Source organism: Chenopodium album, chromosome 7 (assembly GCF_948465745.1).
Source record: "Chenopodium album chromosome 7, dcCheAlbu1.1, whole genome shotgun sequence".
Classification (NCBI taxonomy): Eukaryota; Viridiplantae; Streptophyta; class Magnoliopsida; order Caryophyllales; family Amaranthaceae; genus Chenopodium; species Chenopodium album.
The window spans coordinates 34,909,106-34,935,930 of record NC_137840.1 but is presented as its reverse complement, the minus strand read 5'-3'; the positions used below and the strand labels follow the sequence as shown (position 1 = coordinate 34,935,930).

The window sequence follows — 26,825 nt, the reverse complement described above, 5'->3', positions numbered from 1 at the left end:
TAAGGACAAATTCCAAAATAGATCGTCACAGGGCCACCATAAGAAAAAGACATGGCCGCAAACACAAGTAGCACAACAAAATAACACACACGTAAGCAAAAGCTGAGTAATCACCACACATCAGAATATAGAGTATAATTGAATAATTGACAATACTAGCTCAATTAAACAATGTAGTTCGAAACTACATTACACATTGTACTCTGAAAAATAACCTTTATCAACTCAACCTTGAATAATAATACGAAGCTTTACTCGACTCATTTGTCCCATAAATGTGTCATGCTTGTTATTCTATACCTAGCCTTGGACATGGGTAATTCGAATAAAACCAACAAGTATGAAAACTTGAATACTCCCAATAACCAGAAAGCACCTTGAACCAGACCACATATAGGCCAATTTCCGCTGTAGGGGACCATATAAAAATATAAATAAAGATTGTAACTCATTCTTAACTCATGATTATCATCCTCTTATCAACATGCCAAGGACTAAAGTATATAACGCCGAGCCTCAAACCAAGAACAAAACAATAATTCTCGACCTTTTGATCTCATACATCGATCAAATAACCATTCACAAATTAATTTATAATATATCAATATTGGCACATGTTCCAAAATAACATAACAATTCGAACTCGATTAAATCATGGTATATATCAATTCTTATAGGGCAATAAAACTAATACCCAAATATAATCAAATCTTAACCCAAAAATAATACTCTGCATTATAGAAACCCTAAAACCTCGGTTAAACAATACTCCCTATAGAAACAACATTAAAAACCCTAGAAAAATAACAAAATCAATCAATACCACAAAAATAATACAGCAAATAGAATCATATTATACTACACACTAATCATGTATATATATAAATCCTGATCATATATAATTCACAAATTATAAAATTTACACTACAAAACAATACGGAATACAATTAATACTAACAATTTATAATAAAACAACTCCAAAAATCAATTAAGTTCGTGTGATTACATAAAATAATTAATACAATCAAATTATAAACAAATTATCTAAGGGTTGATAGTGTGATTACCTTCCGACTAGTTACAATTCAGCCACAACATACAAGACAAGGTATACGATCAACGTTGTAATTTGCGGGCTTACAAACGTATTGTGGGAGTGGGGTTTCTCTAATGATGGAATTTGGAGAATGAAATACTTCGTATTAACATGGAGATTGGAAAAAGAAAGAAACTTTTAAGAAGAATCAAATGGGGGTAAGATTATGAAAGTCACGCACAATTGCACAAACGAGATTGTACGACAAGCTTTTTTTTTTTTCTTTAATAAATATCTTTTGAGAGTTAAAAATATTTTTAGGGTTTAAAATAGTTTATATAAGTGCTATATATTTAAATAAAATAGGATTTTAAAACTTTACGAACGCTAAATAAAAATATGAAATTAAAAAAGTTATATAATAAATAAAAATAAACTATATTTTTTATAAAATATATTATATAAAATCGTAAAATATTCGGGTATTACACGGGTACCGGATCAAAATTTTAGGACCCGAACTTGGAATTGGTTGGAACCGGGTCCTAAAATTTGGATCCGGAATTAGAATTGGTTCAAACAAGTCCTAAAATTTAGGAATTGGTATTGGAAGCACCGGGTATCGGTTCCGGTTCCGGGTACCCACTTATGTATGTAATTGTTAAAATATAATACAAATTATAATTCTTATTTCAGTTAGGTTCATTTTTAGAGTTTAATACTTATATTTATATATGTATTAAGCTATTTGTATTTATGTTAGGTATTAATAATACTTTTTTAATTTTGCAAATTAGATACATTCAACATATTTTTATTATTTAAAATTTATTTAGTTTAGCATATATTAGGTAACCGGGTACTCAACTGGTTCCGGTTTCAAAATGTTGAGAATTGAAATTGGTTATAACCGGGTCCTTAATTTATTACCCGAAATTGGAACCACCGGGTCCAATTCCGATTTCGGAACCGCCGGTTCCTAACCGATTTCGATTCCAATTCCGGGTACCCGGAATTTTTGCTCACCCCTACCATATTATTTGGTTTTACAACTTTTCCATTTCTTAGTTGAAAACGTGCTTCTAGTTATGTTTAGGGGTGAAATAAACTCGGTTTAAAACCGAACCAAACCGAAAACCAAACCAAAAACCAAACCGAATAACAAATATGGTTTTTTTTTTTTTATTTTTAAGTGGTTCGGTTTCGGTTTTGAAAAAATAAATATTTCGGTTTGAGAAAGTGAAAAACTGAACAAAACCGAACCAAACCGAAATTAGGCCCAAACCCCAAAAATACCCTAGCCCAACAGATTTAACCTTAAATATATAAAGGCAAAAAAAACCCTAATTCTCATATTTCACCTCTCCTTTCTTCTTCTCTCTTCTCCGCGGCTCCACCCTCCCTCTCCTCTTCTTAGTCATTTTTCACTCTCTCTCCTTTCCACTTTTCAGTTCGCACTTCTCCCCCTTCACTCTCTCTCCTTTTCTCTTCTCAATTCTCACTTCTCCACCTTCACTTGCATCACCTTCGACAAACTTTCAAGATTTTTTGAAGTTTAAACTCAATTAAGGGCATCAACTAAAGGGTTTTCATGTTAAATTCAACCATGAAAACACTAGATCTAGTGTTTTCATGGTCGAATCTGACCTTTGAAACCCAAATTTGAGGTTTTTCGGTGGAATGTGAGGTATGCCCTCTTTTTCTTTCTTTTAATTTGGTTTGAGTTTTTTTCTACTTTGTTTTTATGGTGGTGTGTGATTGAACTGCGGTGGTGGTAGACTGGTAGGTTGTTTTGGCTTTTTTTGGGTCGATCTAGGGTTAGGGCTTGGGTGAAAGGGATGAAGGGTGGTGAAATAAGGTGGGTTGTGGGTTATGGTGGGTACGGATCTTGGTTAGGGGTGGTGAATAAGGTTAAAACTTATTTAATTATGTTTGTATGGATTGGTTTGGTTTTGTTTGGTTCGGTTTTGATTGGGTTTGGTTCGGTTTTTTTTGCAAAAATTGATGTTTATGATGTTTGATATGAAAATTCGATTTGGTTCATTTTTTTTTTTTTTATGAAGCTGAAATAAATATGATTTGGTTTGGTTCGGTTTCTAAAGTAAAGTGGTGCGGTGTGGTTTCTAAAATCCAGAAACCGAATTAGGGTGGTTCGGTTTCAGTTTGGACAAAAAACCAAACCGAAAACCGAACTTTGACCCCTAGTTATGTTGTTACATTGCAACATGGCGTGGACATTATGAGAAGGACTTAGCATGGTAACATTTTACTACAATCTCGCCTTAATACACCAATAGAAGTGTAACGCTTCTGAATGATTTTTTACTGCCATGCTTTAGGAAAAGCTAAAATGGTCAGCGACATATTCTTTAATAATAATTGTAACTTGATTGTCATATTTTTTTTTGTTGAAGGTCGATGCGCGCTGCTGGTCAACAAAAACGAGTAGTTAAATTCCATTCAACACTACATATCCGCATGGCATTAATTTACTATTGAGAATTTCTGCATAATTTAAGGAAATCAGGAAGATTATCATAAGTAAGTGATTTCCCAATAATTATTTTAAAGTCCCTCGACTAGGGTGAGTTGTCCCTCGTCTAGGGTTTGTTAGTTTACTTGTGATTTGCCCTAAATCACACAATTCTTTGCACAAAATTCTCAATTTTTCTTTTAACTCGCTCAATTGAAATTACGGCTGACGACTTATTGAATGATTTTTAGAAAATCAAACTGACAGAGTAGCAATCGAAGGTAATTGGTGAACGATCGGAAAACTTAGAGGACGAAGGAACAAAAAACCAGATTGCACTATCATTGGTAGGGAAATTGTTGACATCTAAACCTTTCAATGTGGAGGCTATGAAACGCACATTAATGTCAGTTTGGAGGCTGCAGGATAATGTTGTGATAAAGATGGTCGAGATGAATCTTTATGTTTTTCAATTCTTCGGTGAAATGGACAAGGAGAAAGTTTTGGATGAATGCCCTTGGTTCTTTGATGGCAAACTCCTTATTCTCAAGGAGATCAATGGCGAGGAACAACCATCAGAAGTGATTTTCAAGTATGCTCCTATGTGGGTGAGGCTGCTCAATGTTCCCTTTAGAAAGCGTAATAAGAAGAGCTTAATTGAAATCGGTGACTATTTGGGTACCTTTTTGGAGTTGGACGATTCTGAACCATTGGGTTGGGGAGAGTTTATGAGGATGAAGGTGATGATCGATATTGAAAAACCGCTTCGAAGGGGTCTGTTCTTGGCTGTTGGTCCTACAACATCGAAATGGATTTCACTGAAATACGAAAGGTTGGAGGATTTTTGCTTTTTCTGTGGTAGGTTGGATCATATTGAGGGTGGTTGTGTTTTTAAGGATGACGCTAGAGACTTTAGTGAGGAGATAGTGTATCAATATGGTCCTTGGCTTCGTGCTTCGCCAAGGAGAATCATGAGAAAAACTGAGGCTGAGATTGTGAAGGAGAAAAGGTGGAAGGAGGGGCTGTTCTTGATGAAAAAAGGGTGTGTGCCGAGCTATAATGACCCTGAGGTAATGAAGCTTGTCCCTCCAGGGGTAGCACGCAAACTCCACTTTCCACCTCCAAAGGCCAAGGAGGCAACACTAGTCAAAGTTATTGACACCACAACTTCAAAAGCGATGCTGCGTTTGAAGAGCCTAAGGGATGATCATATTGAGGAGAAGGAGAAGGGAGAAGTAGGAACTGAGCAAGGTGAACCAATGGGAGATAATTCTGCTGACCCGATTATAGAGGAGACTGTTGAGCATATGGAGCACGATCTTCCTGTCACTACAACCCGAAAAGTGATCATCAATAGGAAAAGGGGAGCAGAGGTGGAAGGGAACATAAAGGGGAGTGTTGGAGATATTGGTAGTAGTGTGGCAACTAAGAAAAGATGTTTGGAGGAATCCCCTTGCAAGGAGTCGGACCTGGCATCACAACAAGCTCCCAAAAAACAAAAAGTTACACAATTTTCTTCAACCGGAGGCGTAAAAAACCAAGTAAGGGGTGTTGGAATAAACCAACCCCCTGAAGAACAATGAAAATACTGTGTTGGAACTGCCGAGGGGCGGGCAACTCTTATGCAATTTGAGCTCTCCGACATTGGAGTGGTAGTGTTAGCTCGGATTTAATTTTTTTTGTGTAAAACCATGACTAGTAGAAAAAAAAAAATCAGAAAATTTAAAAAATAAGTTTGGCTTTCCTATGTCTTTTGGTGTGGATAGTAGGGGCAAGTCGGGGGGTCTTTGTGTGTACTAGAGGGAGGAGTTAAATTTTTTTTTGATTTCTTATACGGACCATCATATTTGTGACTGAGGTTGGTGGTTGAATTTGGAGGTTTATTGGGATTTATGGGTGGGCCAATAGAGCTCCAAAAAAAAATACTTGGACCCTTGTGCGTGAACTTTATTTAGACTCTCCCCATCCTATTGTTGTTGGTGGTGATTTTAATGAAATACTTAGTTTGGAGGAGAATTCGAGGGGAGCAATGCGAGATCAATGAGCTATGGATGCTTTTAGAGAGGTTCTTGATGACTGTCACTTGAAGGACCTAGGCTATGAGGGTTCTTGGGTGACTTGGGAAAGGGGGAACGATCCTAGTTGCATTATCAGGGAGCAATTGGACAGATTTGTGGCTTGCACTCGATGGTGTGATTGGTTTAGTTGGTCTCATGTGTCCCACTTAATAAAATTTAAGTCGAACCATGTGAACATTCTGCTAGATGCGGAAGCAAAGGTGAGGAAAAAAAAGAAGGCAAAAAAGAAGAAGTTCCGATTTGAGACTGCTTGGTTACTTGCTGATGGTATTGAAGATGTGATCAGAAATGCTTGGGACGGCTCACGACATCTTGATATGCTAAATAAGTTGTTGAATGTAGCAAATGAATGTAGACACCCATTTGTGTCTCCCCAAAACCAAACCCAGTGATGAATGCCTTTCATGTCATTTGATTATCGAACAAAGCGAAAGTGTGAAAAGTCTAGTGATGAAGATGTTTTTATTAAAATATCTCTTCATTCTGTTTTTGAAAATATTTCTTTTCTTAACTTATTTATGAAAAACGTGCATTCCAGATTAGTTTGTTACATGATAAGGGTCAAATAATAGTTTAGTTGGATGGGGCTTGAAAAGACCTTTCCAACGATATATTATAAGCCCAATTCCGATGAATAATGAGGAAGTTATGGCCAAAATACTAAACTAGGCTCAAACCAGATTTTACCTACGGCCCAATGATCTAGAGGAGGGCCTATTATTAATTATCATTCCTAAAGCTATTAAGATTGATTATAGTCTTCTAGAATATTCTAAAAACTTCTCTTAAATCCTAATGGAGTTAGGATTGATAATAATGTTTCAAAGAGTTTGAAATTGAATAAAACTACTCCTTTTTAGAATACTTGTTTTGTACGAAGCAGAATATATTCAGATTTTATTTTTGTGCCTCATAATATTTACCCAAATATTAAATGGTTGGATAGATCTTGAAATTATGTTTCCAATGATATATTATAATATTAAATCCGAGTTATAACGAAAAAGATATGAATGGAATATGAAACTCTATCTAAAACTGACACCTTTCCACTATTTCGGCCATATCTTTTTATCTACAAAAAATTTTAATTGGGTTATAAAGTAGACTTCAAGAGCTTTCCAACGACATATTATATGACTTATTTGAACTTTTGGATCAAAAGATATGATAAAAATAAATCCGCAAAAACTGTTTTGCAGCGCTGGACGTCAAGCCTAGCGTCTGGCGCCAAACGTGTTTTATTCTTTTCGAAACTCTGATTCGTTTTTTTTATCATATCCGGCTGATTTTCTCTATAAATAGCCTCCTAAAACCTCCGTTTTCAATCATCAATTCTCTAATTCTCTCTCTCACCAATTCTCATCAAGAATCTGATCTTGATTATTCTCCCTCTCTTTCTAAACCAACCCTTTTACAAACACAATTCCTCATACATTAGCACTAGACACACCTATAAAAGTTCGAAGTTGCCTTCGTCCTAGACGTGAAAGGTTTGATATTTTTGAGGGCTTGGTCCCAAATCTAGGCTAAACTTTCTTAATTCTTTATTTCAATTATATAATTTGATTGTTTGTTTTATATTTTCTTTGAAGTTACTAACGTGTGTATTTTGTTATTAGAAAGAGATACAAGGCATCCAAGTAAGTGCTTTAATTGTTTAATTGATATTATGATATAGAAATCATGTTTAGGTTCCTATTTTGATTCCTAGTATCATGTTAGGATGCTTTCCTTAATTTGATGTTTAGAATGACAACAATAAGTTCCTAGTATCATGTCTAGGGTAAAGAATAAGTTTCTTAAATCAATTATGATTCATGTGATGCTTCTTATTTTTTTTTTCCTAATATTCATGTTAGTATCATGTTAGGGCTATATATTTGATCTTTATTGTTTAGTGACATGCTAGGGTTTGTTATTAATCTTGTTAGTATCATGCCTAGGATCTTGCTATTAATATTATGCGTGCTTTAACATGATTATGATAATTACGATTATGATTATAATTATAATTGTTATGATTATTATTATGTTTCTTGATTATATATTTATTGTTATTTCTTGATTACGCCTTATATGCATGTTTAAAGGGAATTAGTACTTGTAATCACGCTTAATAAGATAATTAATAATCTTGTTTAGGGTTAATATGATTATAATTCAAGTGATCTCCAATAATAGATTTATTTGTGCATTAATATTCAACCAACATAGATAAATAGGTTTAGGGTAAACCTATATTGTATGTTAATCAGAAAGCGCACATGAATACGATCAGAATAAAGTAGAGGCCTATTATTAGGGCAGGTTCAATCTTTTTTAGGTTGGATTTGTACCTTCATCCCCGAACTACCAGTCATGGTTCCAGACCTATTGGAGTTGACGATCTCCTAGATCGTTAAGGGTGTAACCTTCACCCTGTGAACGGTTTACAAGTTCCTAAAACTTGTTGGTGACTCTTTTGCTCTATCTTCTTTCCCTTTGGACGCCACTATGCTTAAGTGTATGATCACAGTGAGGTTCAAGTTTGGGGTAATGCTTGAAATATTCCCTAAAATGACCTGACATCATGGAGCAAGGATACTTTTGACAATCCAGGTGAGAAAATTGTCGAGACTGAAGAAGCTCTCAAGGAAGTGCAACACAATGCAGGTTCCCGTCCAAGCTTTGCCGAGTGTAGTAGACTAGAAGCGATTCTAGATGATCTCCACGAGAAAAATGAAGCGTATTGGATCCTGCGATCGAGGGTCTCCGAGCTTAAAGATGGTGATCGTAATATTAAATATTTTCACCACAAAGCAGCTTAGAGGAAAAACAAAAATTATTTCAAGGGTCTCAACAATGCAAATGGGGAGTGGCGAACTGGGAAAACAGATGTCGAAAAAATTATCCTTGATTTCTACGGCTCCTTGTTTGTTAGAGGTGATATTGATGAGACTTTGATGGAGGAGGTTCTTGAGAGTGTTCCGTCCATGGTGACAGAAGGTATGAATATGTCCCTATGTCGCTATTTTTCAGAAGATGAAATTTTTGCTGCTCTTTCCCACATGAGTCCATGTAAGGCCCCGAGGCCAGATGAACTTCATGTAATCTTTTATCAGAAATAATGGCATATTGTTGGTGATGATGTTACTATTTTTGTCAATAATATTATTTCTGGTAGAATTTCTCTCCATAAGATCAACCGTACTAATGTTGCTCTTATTCCAAAAGTAAAGGACCCAACTAGCATATCACAATTCCGACCGTTTTCTCTATGCAATGTGCTTTATAAATTAGCTTCAAAATTTGTAGCTAACAGACTAAAGCCGCTCCTTCATGATATGGTTACTGAAAATCAGACTGCCTTTGTCTCCAAACTTCTGATTACTGATAATGCTTTGATTGCGCTTGAGTTGTTCCATACAATGAAGAAGAGACCTAAAGGTCGTAGGGCGTCGATTGCAATAAAATTGGATATGAGTAAAGCTTATGATAGGGTGGAGTGAGGATTTTTTAGGAGACTTTTGACTAAGTTGGGGTTTGCCGGAGCTTGGGTTGATACTATAATGGCTTTTGTGTCTACCTGATAAGTGACTTTTATGTCACTTTTAGGGTGTTTATTGAGTCGTATTCCGGCTTATTTTCCAATAATTTCACCCTTTTTATCCTTTATTTCTATTATTTCATTATTCTCGTCTTTTGTCTTTTTATTTGAGTATTTTGTAGTTTTTATTAGTTTTTAGTTTAATTTCGTAATTTATTTATGTTTTTTATTCTCTTTTGTTCTTAGTCTAGGTTCTTGTTATTATTTTTCTTCTCGTTTTCCTCTTATCTTTCTTTTATTTTCTAGTTTGTTTTCTTTATTTTATTTTCTTTATTTTCTTTTGATTTTATTATTTCTTTTAGTTTTAGTATTTTACTTTACTTTATTTTATTTTCTTTATTCTATTTTAGTCTTTGTCCCGTTTTTCCCTCGTGTTTGTTTTTGTGTGCAGGTATGTGTGCGGGTCAAAGCACGGATTCAAGGTCAAATTACCACATTGGAATTTTGGAACCCGAGTCATTGCAAGCACATCTCACCCCCCTAGCTGCTGCCCCTCACCTATATTTGCTATCACCTTATCCTCCACCACACACACACCCTATCCTCCACCACACACTCGATCACCACATCTCCCCTGCTCCCTGCTCTCCCAATTCACCACCAGCCCTCACAGCAACCTCCACTCACCAAAACAACACCAACAGCAACAAACACAACACCTTCAAACCACCAATTTCAACCACCAACAATTCGCAGCACCAGCCACCACGCATTCCAGCCCCTAACACCAACAGCAACAGCAGCCTGCTGCCCTAATCATCACCCACGCAAGCCACCTGCAACCACCACCTCTGCCACCATTTTAACCCACGTCACACACTCACCAACAACACCAATTTCCAGCCACCGCAACCAATTCACCCAAGCAAACCTCAACACCACCACACACCACGCAGCGCCACCACCATCACAACTCCATCTCGCAAATTCCCCTGCTTCACCTCGCAACACCAGCCATCACACCGCCACCACCAATTCGCATCTCCAATCACACCAATCGAACCAATTTCACAGCAAGGAGCAACCCAGACCTCCGCGGCCGCGCACCCCTGTCAGAAAGCGCACACAATTGGAGTCCAAATTTAGATTCGAGGAAGAAGCTTTGCGCGACCTGTGTGCGTCTTCTGTGCGGGCGCGCAATCGTAAGTCAATCACGGGCTTTTTATTTCGGGGGTTTTTATCCCTTGGGAGAGTTACAACACTGAAACTGGATTCAACTGAGGATGCCTGTACCTGCAAAGCAAACGGACCGCCGGGTGGTCGGTGGTCCGCCTCCGAAGATTAAGTTAGTAAATGTTCGGTAATAAAACGTGCGGAAGTAAAGTTATCTGCTTGGATTCCAAGCTCAGGTAAAGTGATGTGTGTTCTTTGGAAACGACAGCTCTGTGGTAAGTGACGTATTGTCTCGTATTGCGTGTCAAAAGTTCTCTCTCTTTTTTTGTTGTTGTTGTGTTGTTATCGTCATAAATGACATAATGTCCCTATTTATAGGGTCCTCTTGAAAAGTGTGCCTTCCTAGGATCTGGTGACCTAGGAGTTAGGTCACGCCGTTTTACGGCGCCTCGGGATTTGGGCCTTAGAAGGCCGCCATCCCAGGGCCAATGCCTGAGTGACACGTGTCACTGTGCCCAATGGATTTTGAAGCACTTTTTGTGTGACACGTGTCGCCACCTGAATGGTCCCTGCTGGACCTTCAGTCCACGTAGGATGGAGAAGAGTCTTCCCTCCACGTGTCATCATTCCATAGGTCCAAATGGCACCTATATGGAGGACACGTGGCACTTTCTGATTGGGCCACTTGGCCGGGTATAAAATACCCAAATCACTTTTCACGTGATTTTTAATGAGAATTGAACGGCTTTGATTGATGCTTGATTGATGACGATGAGGATTGACAGTGGTGATTATGATAATTGATGCGTGGTGATGGTGATGAAGGTGATGCAAATCAGAGCAGCCAAGATCGAAAGAGAAAGAAATGGGGAAGCTGATTTGTTTATACGGTTTTGGGAAATTGTTGGGTTTTGTTTTGTTTTTCTTTTTTCTTTTCATTTTCCTTTTATTTTATTTTATTTTTAGTTTAGTTTTATTTTTGGTTTTTAAGTTTAGTTATTTTAATTATTTTAGTTTAGTTTTTATTTCTTTTTAGTTTTCTCTTTTACTTTATTTTATTTAGCCTTGTATTATAAATACCCCTTTGGGGTTATTTTCTCTCAACTTTCACTTAACATTATTTTAGCCTAGATTAGATTAGTTTAGCTCTTTTATTTTCTCTCTCTTAGGGTTAGATTAGGAGTTTCTCTCTCTAGTTTAGGAGTAGATTAGAGAGAGAAAGATTGGATTTTTCATGGAGTTTTTGGGATTTTGAAGAAGCAAATTTGTGGATTTTTCCTCTCATAAATTCAATGAGTTTTCCTAACTTTCTCTCACCTTTATTACTTTCATTTATTATTGTTTTTGCTTATTTATTTGTTTATTTGAGTAGATTAATTAGTTTAGCTGTTGATTCTTGCTTTTATTATTATTTTACCTTGTTTTCCATATTTTTGTTCATTATGTTAGCTTAGGTTTTGTTCTAGGGAAATGGATGAAGGTTATGTTGATTAATTTAATGATTGATTGTGGTTAGTATGGAATTGTTTCTTGATTATTGTGTATGGATGATGCTTTTATGGATTAGAATCTTTCTAGCTAATTGATTCTATGTTCTTAATCGTGCTTTCAATCAATTGTGCGAAAGTGAGTTGTTTGAGGGTCTAAATTCTTCCATACCTTTGCTAGGCTAGTTGCACGAGAGTGAATTAATTTAGTAGGATAATTAACATGCTTAATTGCGCGAGAGTGAGTTAAATGTGTTAATCGTCCTAATTGAGGTCATTTTCATCTAATTGTTTGATGTTGTTGAATGCATTGATGTAATTGGAATCCACTTTCCCTAGTTTTAGTTATTTGCTCTTAGTAGTGTTTAGTTGAACCTTTCTTTACCTCACAAGCTTTCCTAGTAGTCTAATTAGTATAGATTGATACACTTAGTCCTTTTGGGTTCGACCCTTTACTTACCCCTATACTCGTATTAGGGTAGTTTAGGTATTATAAATTGTTAATTTGATTAGGGTTAGTAGACTAACGACACTATTTAACCTCGATCAAATTTTGGCGCCGTTGTCGGGGACTAAGGCGTTCATTAGTTTGTGTTGATTAGATTAGCTAGGTTCTTGTATATAATTTGATTTGTGTTTGCTTTTCTTTGTTTGATATTTGTAGAAAAATGGCATGCTTATCTTTTCCTCAATTTGATGGTGAACCCTTCTATGCTTACTTTGAAAGACTTGATGGTTTTCTTAGTTACCATGGGTGTTCTCTTAGTGATGCTTGTGGTATAACTTATTGGGGCATGAATGAGTATACTAGGGGAATGGTTGAGGACATGAATAATGGTAGATTTTGTCATTTGTCTATGCATGATGCGTGGGATTTCTTCACATGGCTTGCTAAGGATTCTTTAGATAGAGAATCTCATGTTTCTTACTTTGATTCTCAATGCCAAGATTCTTTTAATTTTTGCATGAATTCTCTTGATACTTCTTATGTGCCTAGTGATAATCCAAGTATGAAAATTGACACCTTTCCCCCTTATGCTCATTTTGATGAGGTTTGTGCTAATTTTGATAATGTGCAATTTGACTTTGATCATGAACCTCAACCCAATAACATTGAAGCCTAAATTCTTTCTCAAATGCAATATCTCACCCAACAACTCCAAGAGCTTCAAGAGGAACAAAAATTGAGAGAAGTGAGGCTTGCCCAAGTGATGAGTGCTTTGGTTGATGAAAATGGATGTGAGGCACCTCATTTGGAGTGTGAGAGTGTTTTTGAGAATGATGTGGGCCAAGGGTGTGAAGTTGAGGGGAGATTTTCTTGTGATGAGGGGATTTTTGAGGATTTTGATCCTTTTCATTCCCCATTTGAGCTTGAATGCCATCCTTCCCCTTATTTACCCCCTTTGAGATCTTCCCTTGGTGAGGATGTGAGTGAGCTATCTTCAATTTTGAATGAGGGATTTCATGAGGATGATGATGATGAGTTTGAGCAATCAAGAGAGATTGAAAATCCCTTGAGTGATGGTGGAAGAGTTTTTAATGAAGAAAATATCGATTTTGAGGTTTCCAACCCCCTTCCCCATCTTGATGAGTCTACCTTGCATGTTTGTGACCCTTCTATCCATGAGTCTTTGGACTCATTTGAGGTTATGGCTAGTATGTTCATTGAAGGTGTAACAAATCATTATAGCCTCTTGAAAGAGTTCATTGGCAATGTTTCATGGGAAAGGGATGAATTTGAGATAAACCTTTATCCTTTCATGCATGGTTTAGAGACTCTAGGCTTTGAGGATCTTGAGGGAGTTGTCGTTCATCGTTGTGATAGAGAGGAGGATGAGGTTGTTTCTATTGGAGAGTTTTTGTTTGAGGGAGATGTGAGTCATGAGTGTTCTTTTTAGGATTCAATGATTGATTTTCATGCCCTCATTGGTGATGTGAGGCTTTGTGAGACCATTGTTTCTCCTCCCCTTCCTCATGTCCATTTCTCAAGGAAATTTGACCACATCCCCTACTATCCTATGTTCCTCCCCTCTTTTGTCTTAAAGACTATTGAGGACCCTCTCTTCTTTGATGAGACTTTTCCTTTTCATCCTCCTATTATTGAGGAAATGGGTGATTATGCCACCCAAAAAGATTTTGAGGAGGTTTTGCCTTTTTATTCTCTTCCTTATTTTTCTTCTTCTTTCTCTTCTTCTTTTTTTGATTTTTCTTTTGATTTTTCTTCTTTCTTTTGGCATCTTCCTCCTCATTTACGTGCAATAATCTTGTTGCACATCCTCCTCCCGTCATTTGCCTACTTGTTATCATATGAGATGTGTAGTAGTGCATTTGATAAGCTCTTGCGTTCGTTGCAATATTATTTACTAGAGCGGTCTCGCTTGGACGTTAAACAAGCCTTTCTCGGGAAGTAACCCGAGGCTTTTATTGCTTTCATTTTCTTTTCTTTTTAGATTAGTTTTTTCTCTCATGGAAATGTTTGTGTGCCTTTTGCTAGGTACATGGCTTGATATACACTAATGCATTGGTTTGGATCAAGAACCAAGGAAGTTTGATGCCTATTTTGCTAGCATATGGAAATCGAGATTCAATTCAAGAGGAAAATCGGCTTTGAAAGGTTAAATTGGTTCATTTGCGGGTATTTACACCCACCAATATCCGGTAACATCTTTCTTAGCTCTTTCTCTAATGGTTGGTGACTCGTTGGACATGTGTTGGTTTGTTGGGTTGATTTCTTTCTTTTCCCCTCCCATGTTTTATATGATTTATGTTTGAGTATATTGTCTCATTCAAGCTTGGGGGAGGGTATTCTATCATGCTTGGGTAGAATGTTGGTCATTTATGCCATGCACTTGAGTATATGCATTTCCATGCCTTTTCTTATATTTTGAAAATTCCAAAAAGATTTTAGTTTATTTTCAAGGTAATTTTGGCAAAATGTGTTTTGTTTGTTCTTATATTGGACATTTTGTTTTGGGACTTGAATCCTTGAATGTTTTTCTTCCTAAGTGGTGAATGTATGCACGGTTTGAGAGTGTCATTGGTTGACTCTAGGATACTATATGCTAAGGTAGCCGGTTTAAGAACTTTTAGGGGTCCATGAAGCCTTAGTTCACGGGAATGTGGTAAGATGGAGTTGCTCTCTATAGTGGATTTGAAACCCTTGGTTGGTATTTGTTTGGTTATAATCCCTTGTGAGCTTCATTTGTTCTAGCCTTCATCACCTTGTTGAGCGGCTATTTAGGATCCTTGACTATGCATGTCTTAATCCTTGTTTTGACCTCTAGCTCCCAAGATCGTGACCGGACCTCTCTAGGGGAGGAAAAGGGCACCTTTTCTCTCTCTTTTTTTTTTTTTTTTTTTTTTTCTTTATCTTCTTTTTATTTTGTTACAAATTTGATTTTCCATTTTGCATCAACCTACTTATTAACCAATTTGAGCCTAATGTTTCCCGCTCTTGTTTAAACCGCATTACAAACCCAATGGCCTATGTTTACCAACCCTTTTAGTTAGTGAAGCATAGGCATGTGAGGTTTGAGTTTTGAGAGTGTTGATCATGAGCAAGAAAACTTTGTGAATTGGTTTAAGTACGGATTTGAAAGTTGAGCTTGAAAAGAATATGCAAAAAGTTCGAGAAGAAAGATGCAATTCAAGAAAATCAAATGAAGTTTCAAGAAAAAGCCGTCCATGGTTAGAAAAAGGCAAGGACACATAAAATAAAATAAAATAAAAAAATAAATAAAAAGAAACAAATAAACACAATTAATATATTTTAGTTTGGTTTCGTTTTCTTCCCTTGTTCAAGCATTGGGGACAATGCTTCGTTCAAGCTTGGGGGGAGAGCGTTCCTTCTTTTTTTTATTATATATTGTGTGTTAGTGTTGAGTACGCTTGTGGGAGTTGGCATTATTGGTATTTTTGTTTGATATTTTGTGAATTCTTGAGCTTGTTTTTGAGAGTAGGCCACTCTTTTGCTTCACTTAGGAAATATCACCAAAATTTTCAAAATTTTACCCCGCCTTAACCCTTAGCCTTACGTTACAACCCAATAAAAGACCCTTAGACTTTAGTGGGGTTAGGTCAAAGAACGGTGGAGGGAGATAGATTTCAAACCTATGGAGAGAGTATGCATAGTTGAGATGTCGAGATTACCTTCTCAAAGTTTTTCATTTCTTTATCTTTTTCCGGTTCCTTCGAGGAATCATGAGAAGCTAGCTTAAGGGATGATTTGAAGCTAGTGGAGAGAACGCGACCCGATTGGTTGGGGCTAGGGTGGATTGAGTCCTCATTAGTTCTATATGCTTAGCATATGTTATGTTTCAATCAACCATTGACATCTTGGAACGTGCATACATTTGTCTATTTAGAAAGGTTTGCATTCATCGGTGCTTGTTCCTATCTCTTGTCCAAATATGAACTTGTGTTTTCTTTCTTTTTTTTATGTTTCTTTTTCTTTTCTTTTTTATTGCCGTGCCTTGGTTTCTATTTAGAGTTGTGGGTTAAACTCTTAGGACACCCTCACGAGAGCACACTCGTCCTCTAGGGCAATCTAGGGGTTTAAAGGGCTTGTCATTAGTTGCTAAAAGTGACCGTGATTCCTACGAAAGTGAGTTAGTGTACATTCTGGTCTCCTTTAGTGTTCTAGCTTTGCTTGAATAAATCATTCTCCTTCTCCCGTGTTTCATGTCAATTTGCTCGAGGACGATCAAAAGTTTAGCTTGGGGGAGTTTGATAAGTGACTTTTATGTCACTTTTAGGGTGTTTATTGAGTCGTATTCCGGCTTATTTTCCAATAATTTCACCCTTTTTATCCTTTATTTCTATTATTTCATTATTCTCGTCTTTTGTCTTTTTATTTGAGTACTTTGTAGTTTTTATTAGTTTTTAGTTTAATTTCGTAATTTATTTATGTTTCTTATTCTCTTTTGTTCTTAGTCTAGGTTCTTGTTATTATTTTTCTTCTCGTTTTCCTCTTATCTTTCTTTTATTTTCTAGTTTGTTTTCTTTATTTTATTTTATTTATTTTCTTTTGATTTTATTATTTCTTTTAGTTTTAGTATTTTACTTTACTTTATTTTATTTTCTTTATTCTATTTTAGTCTTTGTCCCGTTTTTCCCTCGTGTTTGTTTTTGTGTGCAGGTATGTGTGCGGGTCAAAGCACGGATTTCAAGGTCAAATTACCACATTGGAAGTTTGGAACCCGAGCCATTGCAAGCACATCTCACCCCCCTAGCTGCTGCCCCTCACCTATATTTGCTATCACCTTATCCTCCACCACAGACACACCCTATCCTCCACCACACACTCGATCACCACATCTCCCCTGCTCCAACTCTCCTTCTCCCCTGCTCCCTGCTCTCCCAATTCACCACCAGCCCTCACAGCAACCTCCACTCACCAAAACAACACCAACAGCAACAAACACAACACCTTCAAACCACCAATTTCAACCACCAACAATTCGCAGCACCAGCCACCACGCATTCCAGCCCCTAACACCAACAGCAACAGCAGCCTACTGCCCTAATCATCACCCACGCAAACCACCTGCAACCACCACCTCTGCCACCATTTTAACCCACGTCACACACTCACCAACAACACCAATTTCCAGCCACCGCAACCAATTCACCCAAGCAAACCCCAACACCACCACACACCACGCAGCGCCACCACCATCACAACTCCATCTCGCAAATTCCCTTGCTTCACCTCGCAACACCAGCCATCACACCGCCACCACCAATTCGCATCTCCAATCACACCAATCGAACCAATTTCACAGCAAGGAGCAATCCAGACCTCCACGGCCGCGCACCCCTGTCAGAAAGCGCACACAATTGGAGTCCAAATTTAGATTCGAGGCAGAAGCTTTGCGCGACCTGTGTGCGTCTTCTGTGCGGGCGCGAAATTGTGGGTCAATCACGAGCTTTTCACGTGATTTTTAATGAGAATTGAACGGCTTTGATTGATGACGATGAGGATTGACGGTGGTGATTATGATAATTGATGCGTGGTGATGGTGATGAAGGTGATGCAAATCAGAGCAGCCAAGATCGAAAGAGAAAGAAATGGGGAAGCTAATTTGTTTATACGGTTTTGGGAACTTGTTGGTTTTTGTTTTGTTTTTCTTTTTTCTTTTCATTTTCCTTTTATTTTATTTTATTTTTAGTTTAGTTTTATTTTTGGTTTTTAAGTTTAGTTATTTTAATTATTTTAGTTTAGTTTTTATTTCTTTTTAGTTTTCTCTTTTACTTTATTTTATTTAGCCTTGTATTATAAATACCCCTTTGGGTTTATTTTCTCTCAACTTTCACTTAACATTATTTTAGCCTAGATTAGATTAGTTTAGCTCTTTTATTTTCTCTCTCTTAGGGTTAGATTAGGAGTTTCTCTCTCTAGTTTAGGAGTAGATTAGAGAGAGAAAGATTGGATTTTTCATGGAGTTTTTGGGATTTTGAAGAAGCAAATTTGTGGATTTTTCCTCTCATAAATTCAATGAGTTTTCCTAACTTTCTCTCACCTTTATTACTTTCATTTATTATTGTTTTTGCTTATTTATTTGTTTATTTGAGTAGATTAATTAGTTTAGCTGTTGATTCTTGTTTTTATTATTATTTTACCTTGTTTTCCATATTTTTGTTCATTATGTTAGCTTAGGTTTTGTTCTAGGGAAATGGATGAAGGTTATGTTGATTAATTTAATGATTGATTGTGGTTAGTATGGAATTGTTTCTTGATTATTGTGTATGGATGATGCTTTTATGGATTAGAATCTTTCTAGCTAATTGATTCTATGTTCTTAATCGTGCTTTCAATTGTGCGAAAGTGAGTCGTTTGAGGGTCTAAATTCTTCCATACCTTTGCTAGGCTAGTTGCACGAGAGTGAATTAGTTTAGTAGGATAATTAACATGCTTAATTGCGCGAGAGTGAGTTAAATGTGTTAATCGTCCTAATTGAGGTCATTTTCATCTAATTGTTTGATGTTGTTGAATGCATTGATGTAATTGGAATCCACTTTCCCTAGTTTTAGTTATTTGCTCTTAGTAGTGTTTAGTTGAACCTTTCTTTACCTCACAAGCTTTCCTAGTAGTCTAATTAGTATAGATTGATACACTTAGTCCTTTTGGGTTCGACCCTTTACTTACCCCTATACTCGTATTAGGGTAGTTTAGGTATTATAAATTGTTAATTTGATTAGGGTTAGTAGACTAACGACACTATCTAATTTCCTCGATCACTACCGTGCAATACTCTTCATCATCAATAGGGTCCCCTCGGACTCTCTAACCCCATCAAGAGGACTCAGGCAGGGTGATCCTATCTCCCCTTACCTTTTCATTTTAGCCGCTGATGTTTTGTCAAGAATGCTACAGTTGGCATCGAAGAAAATGTTGATCCATGGAGCTCGGGCTAGTAGAAATGGCCTAGAGATTACTCATTTATTTTTTGTAGATGATAGTCTTTTGTTTAGTAGAGCTACTCGACGGGAATGTTCAGTCATTGTTGATATTCTCAACAAATACGAAGTAACTTCTGGGCAAAAAATTAATTTGAAAAAGTCGGAGGTTTAGTAGAGGAGTTCCACTTTCATCTAGGGTCTCTTTTAGCTTTATCCTTGGCATGGAAATGGTTGAGAGCCATGTCAAATATCTGGGTTTGCCAACTGATGTGGGTAAATCGAAGAAAGTGGTTTTTGCATTTGTGAAGGACCGTATTTGGAAGAAAGTTAAAGGTTGGAAGGAGAAACTTTTATCAAGAGCCTGAAAGGAAGTTCTTCTTAAATCTGTTATCCAAGCTATTCCTACATACCTTATGGGAGTGTATAAATTCCCGGTTGGAATGATCCAAGAAATTCATGGCATGATGGCTCGGTTTTGGTGGGGGTCCAATGAAAAGGGACGGAAGATCAATTGGAAGAGTTGGGACTCTTTGTGCCAACCAAAGTTTCTAGGGGGGATGGGCTTTAGAGATTTGGGAATTTTCAATGAAGCTCTCCTTGGAAAGCTGTAGACACCAACTTTTGGCCTCTTGTCCCGACAGGAAGTGCAGTGACGATAAATAAAACCATCTTTGTGTTTGATCGAAGTGAAGAATGCTTATGGACAACTAGTTAAACCACAAAACACAAAAGACTAGCTCACATCAAGAAATAGATCCAAACAAAGTCCAATTAATTAAATCCGATCATAATTAGGCTTAAGCCTGTACTTAAAGCCCAATAATGACGGATTTAGGAGCTCCTAGGTTAAAATAAGCGCTGCCACAGAAAATAACGCACGCATCTCAAGGAGTCGCGCAGGGCTGGCACGCGCAACTAATTCAGTTGCGCGTGACACTCAGCGCAACTGCCAGAGTTGCGCTCACGAAAGATTCAGAATTTCAGAAAATTGGAAAATTGAATCTTGCCATAAAGCCGCGCGCAAGACAATTAGTTGTGTTGCTTATAGCAGCGCAGCTCAATCACTTGCGCTGGGTGGCCGAGCGCAACTCATTCAGTTGCGCGCGACACCTGCTGCGGCAGAATGTTCAAAACCCTAAACCTATCCATTCCCTATAAATAGAGGCTTAGCTTAAACAGATATAAATTAACCCTAAACTATGGCCAAAAACTTGTGAACTTGTGCTACCTAACCCCTTTTGTCCTTAACACTCACCCCTTTGATATTTTGTTACTAGGGTGGAAGTTCCCGAACAAGGAGTCCATAGGTGTTCTAAACGGAGATTTAGAAAAGAGAAGTGGTAAATTCCCGAGCACTTAGATAAATCATTTTTTATTTTCTTGTTTAAAAGAACTTTAATTAACTAATTAGTGTTGCTTGATCACTTTAAAAGGTTTAATTAATCAATTCCAGATAGTATGTCGCGTTAAATATGATTAGAATTAAATAACTAATTGTTGGTTGATCACCTAAGCCAAGGAAAAATATTTTTTATTTTTTTGTCATATTCACGAATTTGATTAAATAAAGAATAACGACTTTGCAATGTAATTCCTATGTGAATTAATGTGTGTAAATAAAATCAACTAATTTAGTTTTAGGTATCGCGTTGCATATATTGTTTGGTGATGAAATTGTAAAAAAGGAAGAGCTAGTAGAGGCCGTACTAAGGCTAGAATAGCAATTCGCCCTTAAAGGGAACGTTATTTTAGTACCCTCGCTCCCGAACTCATTTCTGGTTTATGTAGACCAATTTGGGCATGGGTAAACTTACGATTCGTGCTAATTATTCCATGAACTCCACATGGAAGAAAGGCATGAACGATGTTTATGAGTTTTCCTAAAACTCATTGGCAACTCCTACTTATTTCTTATAAAAAAGTGAGATGATAGAATCAATTCAAATTTAAGGTCCCCCAAACAGTCAGAAATTCAAATCCTACTACACCCTAACAAGTGTAAAGTCCTAGGCTTTTAAATATCCATGGGCATTTAAGGAAGGACACCATTTACGATGAGATCACCCTCCTTGCAGTGGCGACTCCGCTGGGGACTTAGAGTTTACATGATTAGTTCTTAGTTATGGTCCAAGGTTTCCAACACTAGGTTGCCTATGGGGTGTAACGAGAATTAACTTGGATAATCTCTAGTTAGAGAGCGAGACTTGAACGCATAATATCATCCTTTTGCACAAAATTAAAAACTAAACAAGCAACATTGCTTCATGTATAATCATAACACACTTCAACCTTTGGGGATTGTCTCATTGATTAGGGGTCGCCAACACTAGTTTTTTATCCTGAAATCAATAACAATCATCCCACCCATATCACCAACAAAATGTTGGGACAACGATCTCATGAATCCACACGTTGAGTGATTGATTTGTGCATCGTTTCTTAAGATATGGTACCTTTAGACACCCAAGCCTTTTGACCTTAGAATGACATTGCTTGAATCTTGGCTTATGACATGCTTTATGTGATTATGTGACTATGTGCAACGTGTTAGGAGAGTCATCTTTTTTTATTTTTTTCTTTTTTTTTAGTTTGGTCTAGGTTCCCAATTACGAAGTTGTCTCTTCGTAATTTTGAGTCGCATTCGAAGGGTAACAAAAAAAAAAAAAAAACTATGACAAAACAAAAAAAAAGTGCTCGAATTAAAAAAAATCTTACGAGTAGATGGCACGCGCAACTCAATGAGTTGCGCGACCACATCTAGCGCGAGTGATTCTGATGGGCGTGCCAGCCGCGCGCAGCTTAATCACTTGCGCGCGCCCACTGTTACGAGTGGATTTGATTTCTCAAAAAACAAATTGACTCGTTCAAACAATATTTTCATTGAAGAATTGTTTAAGGGTGATGTTATCCGTTCGAATATATCTTGCGTCATTTCTTTTTTTTTCTTTCTTCTAAACAAGCGTATCGATTTACTTATCCTTTCGTACTTCCTTTAGGTCCGGTTTTCAAGCTTGGGAACGAAGACTCCCGGGCGCTGGTATTCTACGTTTACCATCAAACAATTCACCCCTTTCAAACCACCTTCCCTCGACAACTAGTCCTAGTCCTAGTCCAATAACAATGTCATCCGTCGAGTAACTCGAAGAAGATATTGCTCGCTTGAGAGAAGAAAAGGCTCAAGAGGACGAGGAAAGAAGAATTAAGAAACTTGAAAAGGATGAAAAGAAAAATGCCGAGACTCTAGCCTTGCAACAAAAGATGGAGCAATTATCCGTCAAATAAAAGTCGTTGGAGAAGCTTGTTCTTCGTTCCACCATGGGGAACAAGTACTTCGACGCAGAAAATTTGCTCCTCCCCCAAGACTTGCTTTACCGAAAAAGTTCGTAGCTATGGATTTCCCAATATTTAAGGTGACCAATAATCCACAAAACCACTTAATGTGTTTTACTGGCACCATAGCATTAAAGGGAGTTGATCCTAAGCTTTATGCTTTGACTTTTCCTTTATATCTAGACCCAACTGCGAGAGAGTGTACTATCACTAGTACAAAAACCTTCATTTGCGTCGCTGATTTAGGCTGTATTTTGCGTCAATTCTATGAGCGACACAACTGCTCGTGATGCAAATGACTCAAAAGCCATTTGCGTCGCTCATTAAGAGTTATTTGCGTCACTCGTTTGTTAAATGAGCGACGCAAATGACTTTTTTTGTAACTTATATTTGTTATTTGCGTCACTTCTTTAATAAACGAGTGACGCAAATGACTCTTTTTAATAACATATATTCTTATATTTGCGTCACTTCTTTAATAAACAAGCGACGCAAATAACTAGTTTGAGGAAGAGAAAATGAGCTATTTGCGTCGTTTCTTTTTTAAAGAGTGATTCAAATGACAAAATTTTTAATCCACACATTAAAGTAACATTATAATTTGCCAACTGTATCCCTTCATATAATACAATATTGCAAGACAAAAAAATAAAATCATAATAAAAATAATAAGATCAAATACAAATTTCGACAGAATTTTCTTTGTATTTTAGCCTACTCATTAATTTGGGAATGACGGCGCCTTGTATTAGCAACCTGTCAAATAAGTTTACAACAAAACAATATTGACATCTTCATCATTAATAAGTATAACACTAGCACCAGACCAACCCTGGTAAACCAAATGCGTTCATTTCAAGCCTAAGAACTATAACAAAATAATCCAATAAATAATATGGAATTTGAAGCCAGCATAGTTCAATTTAGGGACAAAATCTTCATTTTCCCTAACACGAACAAGTCCATAATGGAAGTCCACTTCCTTTTTCTCTTGCAAACATTTTAAAGTCACCAGTTCCTGATATCAAATACAACGAATCAATAAACAATTAGAGTTGAGAATGAAGCATCAAAGCAACAAAATAATATTCTACAATTATTTAAACAACTACATTACCTTTCCAAGAAAATACTAATAGTTGTTCCTCTAATTAAGTATACTTACTAGAAGAGGAATAGAGGATTGATGCCAATTATTTGCAAAACCTCTTAATACAAAAACCAAGAATGGCATATATACGATTTGATTAGGATTTTCTTAATACAAAAACCAAGAGGGCCACCAAAATTAAGGCATTTTCTTTGGAGTGCCGTGAAGGGGAATATGGCAGTGAAAGATCTACTAAGGTATCGTCACATGACAACTGACGCTACATGCCAATTATGTGGTGTGAATGAGACAATTTATCACACACATTTGAGTGTGTTGTTTCAAATGAAATTTGGCATTACAGTGAGTACAAAACCAACCTGGAAGATGCGCCAAATGATAATTTTGCAGAGATATGGTTATGGCTTTGTAAGAAATATGATGCAGAAGTAGTTTGTTCTATGGCCGCACTAATGTGGGCTTCTTGGAGAGGGAGGAATTTAATCCGAATAGTGTGCTACATGCCTTCAAGTTGGAATTTTCCATGTTAATTGTCAAGTATTATGTATTCATACTCATGTTCAAATGTCGAGAATACAACACCAATACTAAAGGTAAATTAAAGAGTGTACAAACAATAATTTTTTTTAGACGTGAATACGTGGTAGTAAGGGAGTAAAGGACTACAATCTTATATCAGATTTATTTGGTGTCAGACAGAAGACCTGCTAAACAAGCACGGCTATATCTAAGTGTGCTGACAAGTAGCAACTAACCTGAATTGCACCATGAGACACGATATCTTCACAGAGGAGGTTAGAGTGACGAACAAGATTACCTAGTGCACCTGCAGCATTTAATTTTGTGATATCTTCCTCAGGTAGCAGCAACAGATTTGTCAGTTGAGAGATTGAGCTCCTAAGTTCTTCGTATAATGAATCATTATGGAAGGCTGCATTTCGTATCTGCGAGATGAGATCTAAGAAAGAGAAACAAGGATATACAGGAATGATAATATTAGAAAATTCAGTGAAACTATAGAAAATAATTATACATCAAAATAGATTGAAGTATATTTTCCAGCAAAATAAAAACAGTCCAAGTGCAATATGCATTATCATGGATATTGAAGTGACAAATCTTACAGCAAAACATCAAATTTCTTAGTATTATTGTCTGAGTCAGTGCATCGGTCTATGAGAAGATTTATGATACCATGCCTTGCCTATACATCAAGCAATAAGAAAACATCAGTATATAATTTATTTGTGGAAAAATTACAGGGGAATAGAATGAAAATATGATCATGAAACTTGATTACATTAAAAAGAAAGGGTCAATAAACATAAGATTTAATCCCTATATTGGAGAGTTTGTTGAGAATAGTAAACCTTGCCACCGGTTGCATTTCAAGGTGAGAATCCGAATAGTGTGCTACTGGCTGCGGGGTTTGCAAGACTAGTTCATGATTACAATGGCTATGCTAAAAAGGTTCTGCTGCCCCCTCTGTTCTGAGACAAAATGATGCTCCTACAAGCTGGAAGAAACCGTGTCTTGGGTGTGTTAAAGTAAACTTGGATGCTCATATTCTTGAGGGTGTAAGGCAGGGCTAGGAGTGGTCGTTTATTTTTAACAAAACGGCCTGGTAAAATTATTTCAATATAAACACTATATCACAGTTTATCTATTCACGGCTAAGTATATCATGGAACATTTTTGGGCTAAAAAAAAATGGGAAAGAGCTTCTCTTAGTAGTAGGCGTAGCAGGGGAAAAATCAACCAGAATGAGCAGCAAAACATAAAAAAAAAATACAGTCAGATTAAAAAACAGTAAAATGAGCAGCAAAACTTAAAAAAATTACAATCAGATTGGAGAAAAATCAATAAAATAGTAAAATCAAAATTTAATGAAACCTAAAAATCCAAAAATTCATCTACAATTCTAAAACCCGTGCAAAAAATACAAAAAAATAGTAAATTAAACTAAGTTCATCCAAAATTGAACCATAAATTCAATCTAGTTAAAAACACTAGAAAACAGTAAGAACACAGAACAAATTTGAACTTAGTTGAAATCGACTACAAAAATTCACCAAAACAGAACCAAAAATCCTTAGAATCGAGTATAAATCCATAATTTCTTTGATTTGATTGCATTTGATGAACCCTAAATTCGAATATGAACCCCAAAAAGCTGTATTTAGAAACCTGCTTGTAATTCTAAATTTCGTGCAAAAATAGCAACATAATAGAAGATTAAACTTAGTTAATTTACAATTGAACTCAAAATATCTATGTAGATTGAAGTGTTGAACAAAAAGAAAAGAGATGAAGAGGTCTTACCTTGCATAAAATCGATTTTGCAACTTCAGCAACAATGGATCCAAAATTCCATACTATTGAGTACGAACCCTAACTTTAAGAGAATCGTAACAAATTGCTACTGAATTGAACGAAAATCAAACCTCTTTGCTTAGATCTGTGTGTAACATCTATTGCAATCGTAGAACAAAAAAATGAACCTTAAATTCGAAACTCAAACTTCAATTTTCTCACAATTATGTTCGGTTTTGGGTAGATTTTTGGTCGAAAATAGGGGATTTTTTGCTTGGATTTGCTCGTACATAAGGGATTTTGCCTCACATTTGCTGGGATTTTTGATTAGTGGTTGCATTTGTAGGTTATGGGATTTTCGATTTTGCCTCACATTTGCTGGGATTTTCGATTAGTGTTTATTCGCTGATGTTTTGGGGGTTCAACAGCAGCAAAGCAACAATGGGGAATTCTGGGGTTTTACTGATAAATTTTTTGGGGTTTTGATGTTGAATTTCAGGGAATTTTGGGGTTGAATTTTCTGGGGTTTGGAGTTTTGATGTTCGAACGGCAGAAGGCAGCTAGAGTACATATAAACCATAATGGTCATTTGCATCACTCGCTAAAGAAAGAAATGACGCACTTGACTCACAAAGTTATATATAATACTGTTATTTGCGTCACTCCTATTTATAGAAGCGACGCAAATACAAGTAAGTTGAAATATGCCAGACTTTTGCTTCGCTTTATAACAAATGTCCGATGCAAATTAGTTATAATGAAGTAAAAATATCTCATTTGCGTCGTTTATTTATATGAGTGACGCAAATAAGGCGACGCAAATAAGCATTTTTCTACTAGTGTATGGGTTAGATCCAAAATTAAAAACAACATGGGAAGATGTAGTTTCGACTT

The 26,825-nt window shown here is 36.6% G+C and overlaps 2 protein-coding genes across 3 annotated transcripts; one reads left to right on the top strand and one right to left on the bottom strand.

Moving 5' to 3' along the window:
* The first annotated feature begins 3,913 nt into the window (after positions 1-3,913).
* On the top strand, positions 3,914-5,092 carry LOC145640152 (uncharacterized). Its single transcript, XM_081691460.1, has one exon. The coding sequence runs from the start codon at positions 3,914-3,916 to the stop codon at positions 5,090-5,092; it is 1,179 nt and encodes a 392-aa protein (XP_081547586.1).
* Positions 5,093-23,156: 18,064 nt separating this feature from the next.
* On the bottom strand, positions 23,157-26,552 carry LOC145641035 (uncharacterized). 2 transcript variants are annotated; one of them, XM_081692232.1, is made up of 4 exons: positions 25,941-26,552; positions 24,743-24,822; positions 24,374-24,576; positions 23,157-23,525 (listed from the first exon to the last, which is right to left on the bottom strand). In XM_081692232.1, the coding sequence occupies exons 2-4, from the start codon at positions 24,750-24,752 to the stop codon at positions 23,376-23,378; spliced, it is 363 nt and encodes a 120-aa protein (XP_081548358.1). In that variant the 5' UTR covers positions 24,753-24,822; positions 25,941-26,552; the 3' UTR covers positions 23,157-23,375. The 2 variants fall into 2 exon arrangements, with proteins under 2 accessions (XP_081548358.1, XP_081548359.1); XM_081692233.1 differs by lacking the exon at positions 25,941-26,552 and adding an exon at positions 24,989-25,934.
* Positions 26,553-26,825: the final 273 nt, after the last annotated feature.